The sequence below is a fragment of the Peromyscus leucopus genome, chromosome 12 (genome assembly GCF_004664715.2).
Source record: "Peromyscus leucopus breed LL Stock chromosome 12, UCI_PerLeu_2.1, whole genome shotgun sequence".
NCBI classification, from domain to species: domain Eukaryota; kingdom Metazoa; phylum Chordata; class Mammalia; order Rodentia; family Cricetidae; genus Peromyscus; species Peromyscus leucopus.
The window spans coordinates 74,132,490-74,146,886 of NC_051073.1; the positions used below are offsets into that span (position 1 = coordinate 74,132,490).

The 14,397-nt window shown below is 37.8% G+C and overlaps 1 protein-coding gene across 1 annotated transcript; it reads left to right on the forward strand.

Annotated features, from left to right (window-relative positions):
- The first annotated feature begins 5,545 nt into the window (after positions 1-5,545).
- LOC114684246 (olfactory receptor 2L5-like) lies at positions 5,546-9,215 on the forward strand. The gene is made up of 3 exons (XM_028858760.1): positions 5,546-5,578; positions 7,456-8,301; positions 9,174-9,215. Exons 1-3 carry the CDS (start codon positions 5,546-5,548, stop codon positions 9,213-9,215), a joined length of 921 nt encoding a protein of 306 aa, XP_028714593.1.
- The last annotated feature ends 5,182 nt before the right edge of the window (positions 9,216-14,397 follow it).

A 14,397-nucleotide genomic window follows, 5' to 3' on the forward strand; every position in this document is an offset into this window, starting at 1 on the left:
GAGAGAAACTCAAAGTGATTCCACTAAAATCAGGAATAAGACAAAGCTGTCTGCTGTCCCCATATCTATTCAATGTAGTACTCAAAATTCTAGCTAGGGCAATAAGAAAACAAAAGGAGATGAAGGGAATATAAATTGGAAAGGAAGAAGTCAAACTTTTATGATTTGCAGGAGATATGATTGTATACTTAAGTGACCCCAAAACTTCTACCAGGGAACTCCTACAACTGATAAACACCTTCAGTAATGTTGTGGGATACAAAATTAACTAAAAGAAATTGGTAGCCCTTCTTTATACAAATGATAAATAGACTGAGAAATAAATAAGGAAAACATCACCCTTTACAATAGCCACAAATAATATAAAATACCCTTGGGTAACTCTAAGTAAATAGGTGAAAGACCTGTTTGAGAAGAACTTTAAGTCCTTGAAGAAAGTGATTGAAGAAGATATCAGGAAATGGAAAGATCTTCCATGCTCATGGATAGGTAGAGCTAACATAATAAAATGGCAATCTTACCAAAAGCAATCTACAGATTCAATGCAATCAAACTCTCAACACAATTCTTCATGGATCTTGAAAGAACAATACTCTACTTCATATGGAAAACAGAAAAAAACCAGGATAGCTAAAAGCATCCTTTATCATAATGTATTTTCTGGAGGCATCACCATCCCTGACTTCAAGCTATAGTAATAAAACCAGCTTGGTATTGGCATAAAAACCAACATGTGAGACCAATGGAATTGAATTGAAGACCCTGGTATTAATCCACACACTTATGAACACCTGATTTTTATCAAAGAAGCCAAAACTGTACAATGAAAAAAAAAGCATCTTCAAAAAATGGTGCTGGCATAGTTGGATATTAACATGTAAAAGTTGCAAATAGATCCATATCTGTCACCATGCACAAAATTCAAGTCCAAATGGATCAAAGACCTCAACATAAATCCAGCTACACTGAACCTGATAGAAGAGAAAGTAGAAAGTTCTTTAGAATGCATTGGGACAGGAGACCACTTCCTAAATATAACACCAGTAGCTCAGATACTGAGAGCAACAATTAATAAATGGAACCTCCTGAAACTGAGATGCTTCTATAAGGTAAAGGACATGGTAAATAAGACAAAACTATAGCAATTATGCTTTTAATAATATTTTATGATCTCAATGCAGAATTTTACACATTTCTCCTTGTAATTTACTTCCTGTCCTTGTACTAAAGAGTGTTATTTCAAAAGAAGGCATGTAAATCTGTGGGCCCCACAGAAACCCCAGCTTGTGACTTGTTTTCATCTTGACTCAAGGTCAGAGTCCAGCTTATTTTCCCCTGCAAGGCTGCATAGTAGGATACTTTGGCCAAAGGCATGGTTACCAGGTATCTTGTACCTCTATGCCTAATTACAGGACCTTTTGCCTTAAGGCATGGTCACCAGATGTCTTGAGTACTAAGGAGTTGTTTACACTTGACTGTACTTTGTAGCTTGAACCATGGTGATGTCCTTGAAAGGGGAGGTCTTTTTGTCACCTTTCTTTGGGCATATAAAGGCTGTGAGTAATAGACTCAGGAATCTGTGTTATTGACGCAGAGGGGCCCCCCAAACATACCCCTAAGCTATCCTATGTCTCTGTCTTTTTCTTCATCTACATCTATATTCCATAGTTATCATTTCTAAATTCCACAATCCCTTCTTCAGAATTGTTTGACAGGTTGAGTGAGACTCAACAGAAAACTTACTAGCATAATGATCAATGCATACTATTTCTAGGAGAAATTAAAAGTTAAATGGAAGCCCTAAAGTGTATATATGTCTATGTCTATATTTCTCTCTCTCTCTCTCTCTCTCTCTCTCTCTCTCTCTCTCTCTCTCTCTCTCTCTCTCTATGTATATATATGTGTGTGTGTTTGTGTGTGTATATAAAATATACATATATGTGAATTTGACTATAATATTTTATGGATAGGCTGGAATCAGCACAAAATATTTAGAAAGAATATTCTGAAAAATAGGCATTTATATGAGTTTATATGTATAAACTTTTTTCCTCACTTTGTAATTAAAAAATTTCATACCATATATAGATCATATTTTTCCTCTCTGACTTCTCCCAGATCCTCTTCACCATCCTACTCACCTTCATGTTCTCTCTCACACAAAAAATAAAAGAACAAAAAACAAAGTCTAAACAAACAAAATACAAATATTGAAATGACTCTTATGAATAAAAATTTCCACAAAGAATATCATCCTGAAGAGGATGATTGGTCAGAATTTCAATGATTCTGCAGAGATTTGAATGTTCCAGGCCTAGAGTCTAATTCAAAATTCTCTTGGTCCGTCTTTACCTTTGCTTCTATGCTCAGTGATGTACTTGAAAAGTATGCTGATTTATAGCTTTCCTTGTTCTGTTGCTACAAAAACTTCATGAAATTGTTATCTCATTGAAACATAGAATTTGGAGCAACTTAAATCTATGTTCTAAGGACATAGACACTCATATTTATACATGTATATAAGTATTGTTTACATGTACTTGTATGTTTATATCATTTATCTGGTACTAAATGGGTTTACAAGTGAGTGGTCATGTAAAATATACGTGTGTGTGTGTGTGTGTGTGTGTGTGTGTGTGTGTGTGTGTTTATCCTGAATTCATTTAGGTTTACATTGTAACTTGAGTTTTAATAGAATAAGATCTCAGCTCCAACAACCCCAACTAATTAGGTTTGTATAACTGTCAAATAAAGACACAGTGTAATGATGATGGGCAGAATGAATATTTCATGGTGTTACCACACTCAGGGAAAGAATGCAGGAATCTGATGAACCTCAGTCTGTCTTTTGGCTATCTGACTAGAGCTTAAAGTTTAAAGTGGACTCTTAAGACAAATGTCTGTGTGTTAATATATTAATCCTTGTCTCAATTATCCTTCAACAAGGTAGTCTAGAAAGTTCTTCAAGGACTTCCCAGGAGATTGACTGCTTGAGAAGATGGACTGGTTTTCAACAGATGATTACTCTAGGGTGCAAGTTTGCCTAATGGATAATTGTTTTAAAATGGGAAAGAAATCTTCTAAATTCCCTATTCCAAGGATTAAAAGGATGACTTAGCTCTAGGCTTAGACCAGGATTCACATCCTTGTTCAACTCAGTCCCCTTTGACTATCATATCTTATCCCATCACTCCCAATGTCAAAGGTGTCCTATGATCCAGTCTGGCCAGTACATCCTGTGCTCAGGCGATGTTTGGTGACTTTGCCCTTTTATCTCTAAACCAATGTATCCAATTTAGTCCTCTGACTGAGCCTGGTCCCAATATCCAGTCACCTGCCCCAGCTTGAAGATCTCCACCCATACTTCCACAACATCTACTCTTGTCCAGGATCCATATCCTTGCTCCAGTCAACTATACTGAGTCCATATCAGACACACAGTAAAAAAGTGTACATATTTCTGGGACTCATCACCAAAAGACAAACAATATGAAATGTCAGACAGTAAGCCTCCCCATAAACACATGAGACCTATATTAATGCTCTCCAGTGAGAATTGTCTAGTTGAACCGAGTACAGTTCTTAAATAACAGTCATAAAAAGCATCAAAAGTTTCAAGGTTTTTAAAGAAGACAGAAACAACCATATCAATGACCTTAGAATAGTAATAAATGCTCAAGTGTTGCCTAAGAAAACCAAATCCTAGGGCTTAATTAAATGATGATGACAACACATAATTCAAGGTTGATATAGAAACCTTAAGGTTGAATTGCATATGGAATTGAAATATCCAACAAACTAATTTAAAATATCATGGGGGAAGATCCATATAAGTAGAACACATTAAGTAGATCAGGTCTTATAGATAAAGTATCATAATTAGACCATAGAAACACAGAATATGAAAAATTAAAAAATACGGTAAAGGAACATTCAAGAAATCTGGGAAACCATGAAAAGAACAAATTTTTTAAATACAGGATTAACTGGGGAAAAGAATCCCAGGTCAATTATATAGACCATATACTGTAGAAGAAAACCTTTCCAGCTGAAGGAAACACATATCTATACAGATACAAAATACACACAAAACACCAAATAGACAAGGTCATAAAGAAACTCTCCATGGCATGCTAAAATTAAAACACTAAGTATAAAAAACAAAGAAAGAACATTAAAAGCTGTAAAAGAAAAAAAAAAAGTCACATATAAAGAAAATCCATCAGAATAACTGATACATAATATCTATGTTTGTGTCTGATTTGTCTCCTCCAAGTTCCTGAAAAGAGATCAAAGCAAATTTGCCTAAAATGTCTTAACTTGATTTTATTTTCTATGCTAGTGGTTACCAGACAAAGTAGCATATACCTCTAATCATAACACTTAGGATGCAGAGGCAGGGGGATCTCTGTGAGTTCTATGTAGGCAATCTTGTTCTATATGGCAAAATTCTAGGCTGGCCAAGGCTACATAGTAATACCGTTTCAAAAAAAAAAAAAAAGCACTAGTGGATATATTATTTTATGGCTTAAATGATAAAGATTAAACAAAAATACAATATGGAGGAGATTATAAAATGTACTAATACTAAATCAATGTATTTAGACAATTTATTTCAGGGAGGTTTCTGGACACTTGCAAGCTTGGGCTGTCTATCTTTCTGTCTACACACAGGTCTTGTGTTTCATCAGGGCTGTTACTTCAGCTCACATCACCCTTTTCTGGCTAATTTATTTCCCATGTCTAGTGTTGGGGACCGACTCTGGACAGCTGTGTCTTGAACCTGTGTAACCTTCCACAATTTATCAAGCCTCGTGTAAATAGGAGGCTTTTAGTCTAACCTAGGAATGTAGGATTAATAAACTTCTTGGAGCCTGTACTAAATCAGCTAGCTGCAGGGGCCTGGGACCAAAGCGACCTCCTGCTGACCCTCCCTTAGGAATTTTCTTTGTCCTCTCCTCACTCCTCCTGCTCCCCCTCCCTACCTGAAGCCCTGTTTATAAGCTCTAACACCCAGTCAATAAACGAGACCTTGACGCAACTCAGACTGACTCTGTCTTTCTTCACGCGCTTGGTCTCCTTTCCCTCTCGCCCCCCATTGATTCCCAGGTGGTCCCTCCTTGAGATCCTCGAATAACCTGGCCTGCTGGACAGGTCAGTCTAGTACCCTGACCACTCCTTGTGGAGTGGCCAAGATAAGTTAAAATATTTTCAAATGGCCTGTAAAGAGATGAATTATCACTATTTCACATAAAGAGAAAAAAAAGGCAACATGATTTGGTTTGTCATGTAAGCAAAAATGTTCTTTTCAACTTTGAAACCAACAATCATTGGCTGAATCCACTTTCCTGTCAGATGCAACTTCCACATTACTCACTGTTGTCACACAGGAACAACAAAACACAGTCCAGTGAAATAATTTCTTTGACAGTTGGGAGGTGTCACATACAAGAACTGATATATCAGCCATTATTTCTCTTTGTTCTTCTCATCTTAGCAATGAAGTGACTCATGGAACTATTGTTACACCCTGTATAGAGTAAAAATGGTGGCAGTCATCACCATGTTAATCAGGTTGGTAATTGTTAACATTACACTTTAATCGGTCACTTAAAACATCAATGTACATGACATACTGTAATGACAGTCTAGGATGTCAATCTCATGATGAATCCAACTACAGCTGTGTGTAATATCTGCTTTCCCTGAATTCCATCTGTTTCCAGTAGCCAGTTGAGACTCCTTTCCTAAGTGTGAAATCAAAAGTTCCACCTTGTTTTTCACAATTTAATTCAAGCTTCTTGCATTCAATATTTTTTATGTTTTGGAATGGTTAAGTCTGGCAAATTTTTATGTTCTAGCAGCAACATCCCCAAAGATAAGACAGTTCCATAGCCACTCCAATTGCTGCTCAGGTGAATATTTCACTCTTTTTTTTTTTTTTTTTTACTTTTTTGATATTTTAAGTAACACATTTGTTGGTAAAGAGTGGTTAGACAGCAAACATTTCTGCATATCACACCCTTCTTTCCTTCACCCTTCCCTCCTGACATTGCCACATATCTCTTCACATTTGATGGAGGTTGATGTCCTTACTCCACCTTCCAGAATGTACTGGAGCTGCCTGTACTAGAATGCATTGGCAGTGTGGACAACATTCAGCCTCACTGCAAAGCCTGTAGATGTTTGGTTACAGCTACTTCATTTCTCCTGTTGTCTTGTATGGTTTTTTTTTCTTAAAACAATACTCTCATGGTTTCTCATGCTATAGTCTATCCCGAAAATTAAAAGGATTTTTTTTAAAGGAAACTCTCTGGATTCTTAAGAAACTACTCTGCTCAATAAATAATTGTATTTTCAAAAAATAATAATTTCCCCTTTACTTTTCTGCATAATATGTATGGTATTTAGTCAATGGAGCCATACATTTCAGTTCTGAGGAACTGCTTTTTATTTTGATAATCTCAACCCATAATTATTTTGCATTAGGCATTTTTTAGGAATGCCTGCACATAGGCATAAGTATCCAATCTCAAAACTTCTTTTCTAAACTTCAGTCTTTTATGTTTTATTTCTATTTTGTCTTTGGAGTGTCCTCCAGTTTACTTTAGAACTTTCCTTGACTGTGTTTGGTCAGTCCTGGTTATTTTATTTTCAGAAATTCTTTACCAGCATCTGTCATTCCCTTAAAATAAGTGATATCTGTGCTATGAACTGAATACCTCTCCATGTGCCTCTGAAGATGCCAGTTTTCTGATAAAAATCTCCATTTCCCAATCATTCTAACCCATTATATACATGTATTTAGTGTTTATATGTGTATGTGTTTGTGTACTCCTAAGTGCTGTATCTCTCTCTTCAGTTTACAGATTTCCAGGCTGATATTCTTTGGCCTTAGCACAGACAGACATAGCATGCATTTTCTGGGCCCAGTATTATAAGCCTCCTGCAGACTGCATTCCTTGTGGAAGAGAAAAGCCCACACTCTTGCTCAATCTGAAGACTCAGGATTTCTTCTCCCTCCCAGTGCTTAGCAGCCTGGCTCTACTCCATTAACAAGCCTGAAACAAACTCTGAAAGGCCCTGAGTTCTCTTTTCTTGCTTAGCCCTCTCCTTTGCATTAAATATTTTTTAAATGTACATCATTTATTTCCTTTTCATTTCAGTTAGTTCTTAGATGGAAAAGTCATAATTGTTTGTGTGTATAAATGTCCACCTTATGTTTTAGATAAAAGAGAGGAAAATGAGGAGTGAAGGAAAAACAAAATGCTCTGTGAGGTTCTGAGAAGGGGCAATCACAGCAGTTGTTCTTTGTGTGCAGTGAATGTGATGTGTAGATGTCCACAGACAGGGTCTAGTTAGAGTGTTCCAAATGTGAATGAAGAAGGAAAAATGACTTTGTGTAGTTGACACTTGTCCATAAGCATTATTTATAGATTTTTAAAGAAATAACAGCACCTGATTTTTGAATTTTTGAATCTCATTGTTCTCATCTTCCTGACAGCTTGGATTGGCAACCTGTCCATGATCCTCCTCATCCTCCTGGATTCCCATCTCCACACACCCATGTATTTCTTACTCAGTCAGCTTTCTCTCATTGACATAAATTACATCTCTACCATTGTCCCTAAAATGGTGTCTGACTTCATGTTGGGTAATAAGCACATCTCCTTCATTGGGTGTGGGTTTCAGATCTTCCTCTTCTTGACTTTTGGGGGTGCGGAAACCCTTTTGCTGGCTTGTATGGCCTATGACCGCTATGTGGCTATTGGCTTTCCTCTCCACTATGCTATACGCATGAACAAAAGAGTTTGTGTGCAGAAGATAATAGGATCTTGGGTGCTGGGCTCCATTAACTCCTGTGCTCACACTGGGTATGCACTTCACATTCCTTACTGCCGATCCGGGGCCATCAACCATTTCTTCTGTGATGTTCCTGCCATGGTGACCCTGGCCTGCATGGACACATGGGTCTACGAGTACACAGTATTTGTGAGCACAATCCTCTTTCTTGTGCTTCCATTCATTGGTATAGTGTGTTCTTATGGTCGTGTTTTCCTTGCTGTCTACCGCATGCATTCTGGGACAGGGAAGAAGAAGGCCTATTCTACCTGTAGCACTCACCTCACTGTGGTAACTTTCTACTATGCACCGTTTGCTTACACTTATCTACATCCAAGATCCCTCCGATCTGGAGCAGAGGACAAGATTCTAGCAGTCTTCTATACAGTCCTCACCCCAATGCTCAATCCCATCATCTACAGCCTGAGAAACAAAGAAGTGATGGATGCATTGAGAAGAGTAACTCACAGAATTTGCTTTTCAAAAAATGTAGACAAGTTGCCTACCTGAGTTTGGGACTTAGGTACAAGAACACTCAGCTTCATATTCTCCAGTTAAACCATAAGATCTCAAATATTCTGAGAGAGATTAAGGGTAATAAAGCATTAAGTAAGGGGCTCTGTCTCAGAAGTAAAAATTAGGAAGAAAAATGTCATTCTTTTTTTGACCTCTTAACATTTTTCTTTAATTTTATTTTTGAGATTATAACATAATTACATTTCTCCCTCACCTTTTCCCCCTCCAACCCTCCTTTATGCCCCTTACCACTTTCCTTCAAATTCATGGTCTCTTTTTTTGTAATTTCTTTTACATGCATAGATGCATATTTATATACATACATACATATATACATACATACACACATACATACACATCTATATGTATAAAACAAGTGTAACCTGCTCAGATGGTATAATGTTACTTGCCTGTATGTTTTCAGGCTGATTGTTTGGCACTTGACAATCAAATAGTGTGCTCCTCCTGGGGAAAGCCACCTCTCTAGCTCCCAGCTTTGCTTTCCTCAGTTGCCTCTAGTTCTTTGTATAGGGTTGAAGCCTCACCGACTTTTCCTTGTCCATTGCATATCCATTGATGTTCTTGTTCTACCTGAGTTTGGGCAGTCATATTGGTGCGACTTTATGGGTGTAGCTTCTGATGTTACTAGGATACACAACCTCACAGCAATGTCTCGGATCCTCTGGCTCTTGCAACCTTTACACCCCTCTCTTCTACAATGTTCCTAAACCTTAGGTATGGAAGTGTTGTATAGGTAGGCCTTCACAACTCTTCATTTTGATTGACTTGCCATTTTCTGTAGTGGTCTCCATCAGTTGAAAAGAGAAATTTTCTCAGTGAGGATGAAGATTATATAGGTCTGTGGATATAAGGACAAATGTTTATAGATAGCTGTTAGGACTTATGCTGGTTTAGTAAGTTCATGGTTGTAGATTCTCCTCCACTAATCATGACTCTACTAGCTAGGTTTCTAGTACCAAGCATGGTTTTCCTCTTATTAAGTGGGTCTTACGTCAAATTAGAGAGCTGTTGGTTACCACCACAGAATGCATACCACTACTATACTCTCGGGGTTATAAACCCATGTGGATTATTGATATTGTTCATAGGCATCATAGGACTGTTGGTTGCTTCCTTCTTTTGGAAATGTTCATGATGCCTTATGGTGCCATGAAAGCTAATTCTCAGCCAGATGGCATTCGGGTTAGTCCCAGCTCAAGAGTCTCTGGGACATGTTTCTGATATGCACCATATCTTCGGCAATAGGTACTTAGCTTCCACCTCTGTGAGGGTGGGTAACCAAGGGCAATATGAATAAATTGTATGTCTTGGGAGATTTTTCAACAGCCCTGGCTGACAACTGAAAAGATAGCTTTTCATGTTTGATATTGGGGTTTTTGTTAGGTGGTCTTTGGATCTTGGAAGGAGTACCATCAGCCCAGATTTTAAAAAAAAACATTCATTAAAATTATGTATGTATGTTTATACATGGGAGTTATATGTGTTACAGTTTTCCTTTAGGTAAATAGTTAATTGCATGATTCCTTTCGGCTTTTCAGACATCCTTATTGCTATTCTATTTACTTACCTATTTCTGGATTTACTTCCCTCCCACTCTCTAAAGAGCTTTCCTTTTCTATTTCCCATATATATGGTTTAACTAGTGCTCATGCTTTCAAACATCCTCTGCAGGTTGTAGAATGTAGCTTCTGGGGATCAGGGAGTAACCATGAATTAAAATTTGAGCACCAGTGTAACTGTGTATCATTTCTAGATGCAGAGAAATATTGGCCTTCTTAAGAGTCTTTGCACACCCATTTCCAAACAAAGACCCCTCCTTCTGTCTAGATAATGTTACCATGTACGATAGTGAAATTTTCTTGTTCTCATTTATAAAGGTCTAAAAAGTATCTGTCAAGAGAGTTGATCAACATTTACTGCCTTGTCCCCTCTCATGCCTGACCTTTTATTTGACTTCATTTGTACAAGACTCATTCATGTCTTTTATTGCCTTGTATTATTTCATTGTATGACCCTGTCAAAACATTTACTCATTTTAGGTTTAATGAATAATTCCATTTGGAGTATATTGCTTCCAAAAATCATAATGGAGATTGTTGTTCACATGTAATTATCCATCCATATAAGATTTCTAATTATAGGCAATTTTAAAAAATGTTGCCGGGTGGTGGCAGCGGCGGCGCACGCCTTTAATCCCAGCACTCGGGAGGCAGAGGCAGGTGGATCTCTGTGAGTTCAAGGCCAGCCTGGGCTACCAAGTGAGTCCCAGGAAATGCGCAAAGCTACACAGAGAAACCCTGTCTCGAAAAATCAAAAAAAAAAAAAATGTTTTAGCAATATGTCATAATAACAACATGCAAAGAGTGTTCTGCCATTATGAGCCATCAAAACATATTGAAAATTTGATATGTCTATCTGTACAGGAATATATTGAGTGATCAGTACAATTAATTAGCATAAATGAAATTGAAAATCATTTTTTAGTTATTTCATTTATTATTAGAAATAAAGTTGAGGCTGGAGAGATGGCTCTGAGGTTAAGAACACCGACTGCTCTTCCAGAGGTCCTGAGTTCAATTCCCAGCAACCACATGGTGGCTCACAGCCATCTGTAATGAGATCTGGCGCCCTCTTCTGTATACATAATAAATAAAAAATCTTTAAAAGAATTAAATGACATTATTCTTAAAACAGACTTAAGAGATATCTACAGAACATTCACCCAAACATCAAAGAATATATGCATGGAAGCTTCATTAAAATAGACCACATCCTTGAAAACAAACAAAATAAATCATAACAAATTCATAAAAACTGAATTAACTCCAAGTGTTACATATGATCAAGATGTGATAAATCTTAAAATTGACAAACAATTCTTTAATAATCACACAGACTCAAGACTAAACAATCCATTACTGAGTGATGAAAGGGTCAGAAGTAAAGATATACATAATTCTACACCTAAGTGAAAAGGAAATCACAACACAACAAAACCTCTGGACCACATTAGAAATAGTCTTCTAAGGGAAATTATAGCTCTAAGTGCTTTCATTTTAAATTCAGAAAGACTAAAAATAAATGAGTAATGATGCAACTCAAGCCAGAGAAAGAACAAATTAAGCTCAAACTCAGTAATGGCATGTTGCTGGAGTTTTTTCCAGTCCTGCCTGGCCCACAGTCAGGACAAATCTCTCTTAGCTGCCAGTCCCAAAGCCACTTAGACCCAACCGAGTAAACACACAGAGACTTATATTGCTTACAAACTGTATGGCCACAGCAGGCTTCTTGTTATCTAGTTCTTATATCTTAAATTAACCCATATCTATTAGTGTATAAGTTGCCACATGGCTCGTGGCTTACCGGTATCTTACACCTTGCTTTTCATGGTGGCAGCTGACAGCATCTCTCTGCCTCAGCCTTCCACTTCCCAGAATTCTCCTCTTTCCTTGTCCCGCCTATACTTCCTGCCTGGCCACTGGCCAATTAGTGTTTTATTTATTAACCAATCAGAGCAACACATTTAACATACGGAACATCCCACGACACTGGCAAGAAATAATAAAATTCAGATCAGAAATGAATGATCTAGAAAACAGTACAAAGAATCAATGAACCTTTAAGACAACAAAGATGATTGAGAGATCCTTGTCCTAAACTCTATTAAGTTGGAAAAGCTAAATGAAATGCATGAATGTTGAGATCCAGCTTATCTATCAAACATAAACTAAGAAGGATTCAACAGCCATAACAGATGCATACATAGCTAATAAAGAGATTGAAACAGTAATCAGATGCCTCCTGCAAAAAAACCCCTCAAAAACAACAAACAAGCAAACAAACAAACAAACAAACAAAACCAAATAAACAAAACAACTACAACAAAAAAAACCCAAATAGGCCAAAATAGATTTACCTTGAAATTCTACCAGATTTCAAAGTTGTACTACAACAAATTCCTATTAAATTGCTCAGAGAAATTAATCTTTTTCATTGTATCAGGGACAATATATTGTATCTGTACTTTCATCATTAAAACAAGATGAAATATCCAGCTAGCAGTTAAGAGTCCTGTAGAAAGGCCACGCCACCACTGCTGCCACCCATTGGACCTTGTAACCGACAAGTCCCACTCTGCCACCCAAGCCCACTGAACCCATCATCCTCCCACTGGCCAGCCAGCCCCTGCAAAGTGAGCAGCCACTAGAGATACAAGCACATCTGCATCATTTGGAGGAGGAGGTATATAACTGGTCTCCCAGATAAACTGCCCCAAGCCCTAGGCTGTAAGCCCCAAAATATATCCCATTCTCCTCACCCTTGCATCTCAGGCCCATCAGCAGACCAGCAGGTAAGAGTCTTGCAGGCAGGTAGCTCCACCACGACCACCACTCAGTAGACCCTATAACCTACAAGATCCAGTCTGCCACCCAAACCCACCAAACCCATCATTATCTCCCTGGCCAACCATCCCCCACAAATGCAGGAGTTCTTAGAGGCAAAAGGGGTACAATTCTGTACCATTTGAAGGAAGAGGTCAGTGACTGGTCTCCCAGCCACTACCCCAGTCACTAGACCCTAGACCTAGCCACACATACCAGTTGGAAGAATTGAGCCCACAGGCACAAGTAAAGCCCACACGTCAGAAGCATTGGATACTAGACCTAGGCACCCAAACCCTCACAAACCTCAGCTGAGAAAACCCTACTCGAACTGACAACCAGCCAATGACTATAACCCTTGGTCAATTAGGCCAAAGGCAATAAAGAAAACATACATTAAAGGTATGAAAGACCCATCCAACAAAGTCATCACAAGAATCAATACCTGTTCTGATAATTATCCCAAGCCCAGAAGGGTAAATGGCAGTGTAAGAATACATTCAACAACAGAAAGAGCAATATGGTACCAACAGAGACTAGTGATTCTACAACAGCAAAACCTGAACATCCCAATGCAGATGAAGCAGAAGAAACAATCTCAAAAATAACTTTGTGGCTGGGCAGTGGTGGCACATACCTTAAATCCCAGCACTCCGGAGGCAGAGCCAGGCAGATCTCTGTGAGTTTGAGGACAGCCTACTCTATAGAGCAAAATCCACAACAGGCACCAAAACTACACAGAGAAACCCTATCTCGAAACACAAACAAACAAAAATAACTTTATGAAGATGATAGAGGCCCTTAAAGAGAAAATGAAAAATTCTCTCAAAGAAATGGAGGAAAAGACAAACAAAAAATTGGAAGAAATCAATAAATCCCTGAAATAAAGCCAATGAAGCCAAGAAAAAAATCAAATAGGTGAAGGAAACATTACAAAAGTTGAAAATTGAAATAGAGAAAATAAAGAAGACACAAACTGAGGGAATTCTGGAAATGGAAAATCTGGGTAAATGAACAGGAATTATAGATGCAAGCATAACCAACCGAATACAAGAGATGGAAGAGAGAATCTCAGGCACTGAAGATATGATAGGAAACACAAAACATTCATGAAATCAGGGTCACCATGAGAAGACCAAACCTAAGAATAATAGGGATAGAAGAAGGAGAAGAATTCCTATTCAAAGGCACAGAAAAATATATTCAACAAAATTGTAGAAGAAAACATTCACAACCTAAAGAAGGACATGGCTATGAAGATACAAGAAGCTTACAGAACATCAAATAGACTGGACCCTCTCCACAAAATGTCTTTTTCCACATAATAATCAAAACACTAAACAAACAGAATAAAGAAAGATTATTAAGAGCTGCAAAGGAATAAGACAAAGCAACATATAAAGACAGATTTATCAGAACTACACTCAACTTCTCATTGGAAACCCTGAAAGCCAGAAGGTCCTGGACAGATACTCTGCAGACACTAAGAGACAACAGATGCCAGCTCAGACTACTGTACTCAACAAAACTTTCAGTCACCATAGACAGATAAAACAAGATATTCCATGACAAAACCAGATTTATACAATACGTATCCACAAATCCAGCCCTACAGAAAGCACTAGAGGATAACTCC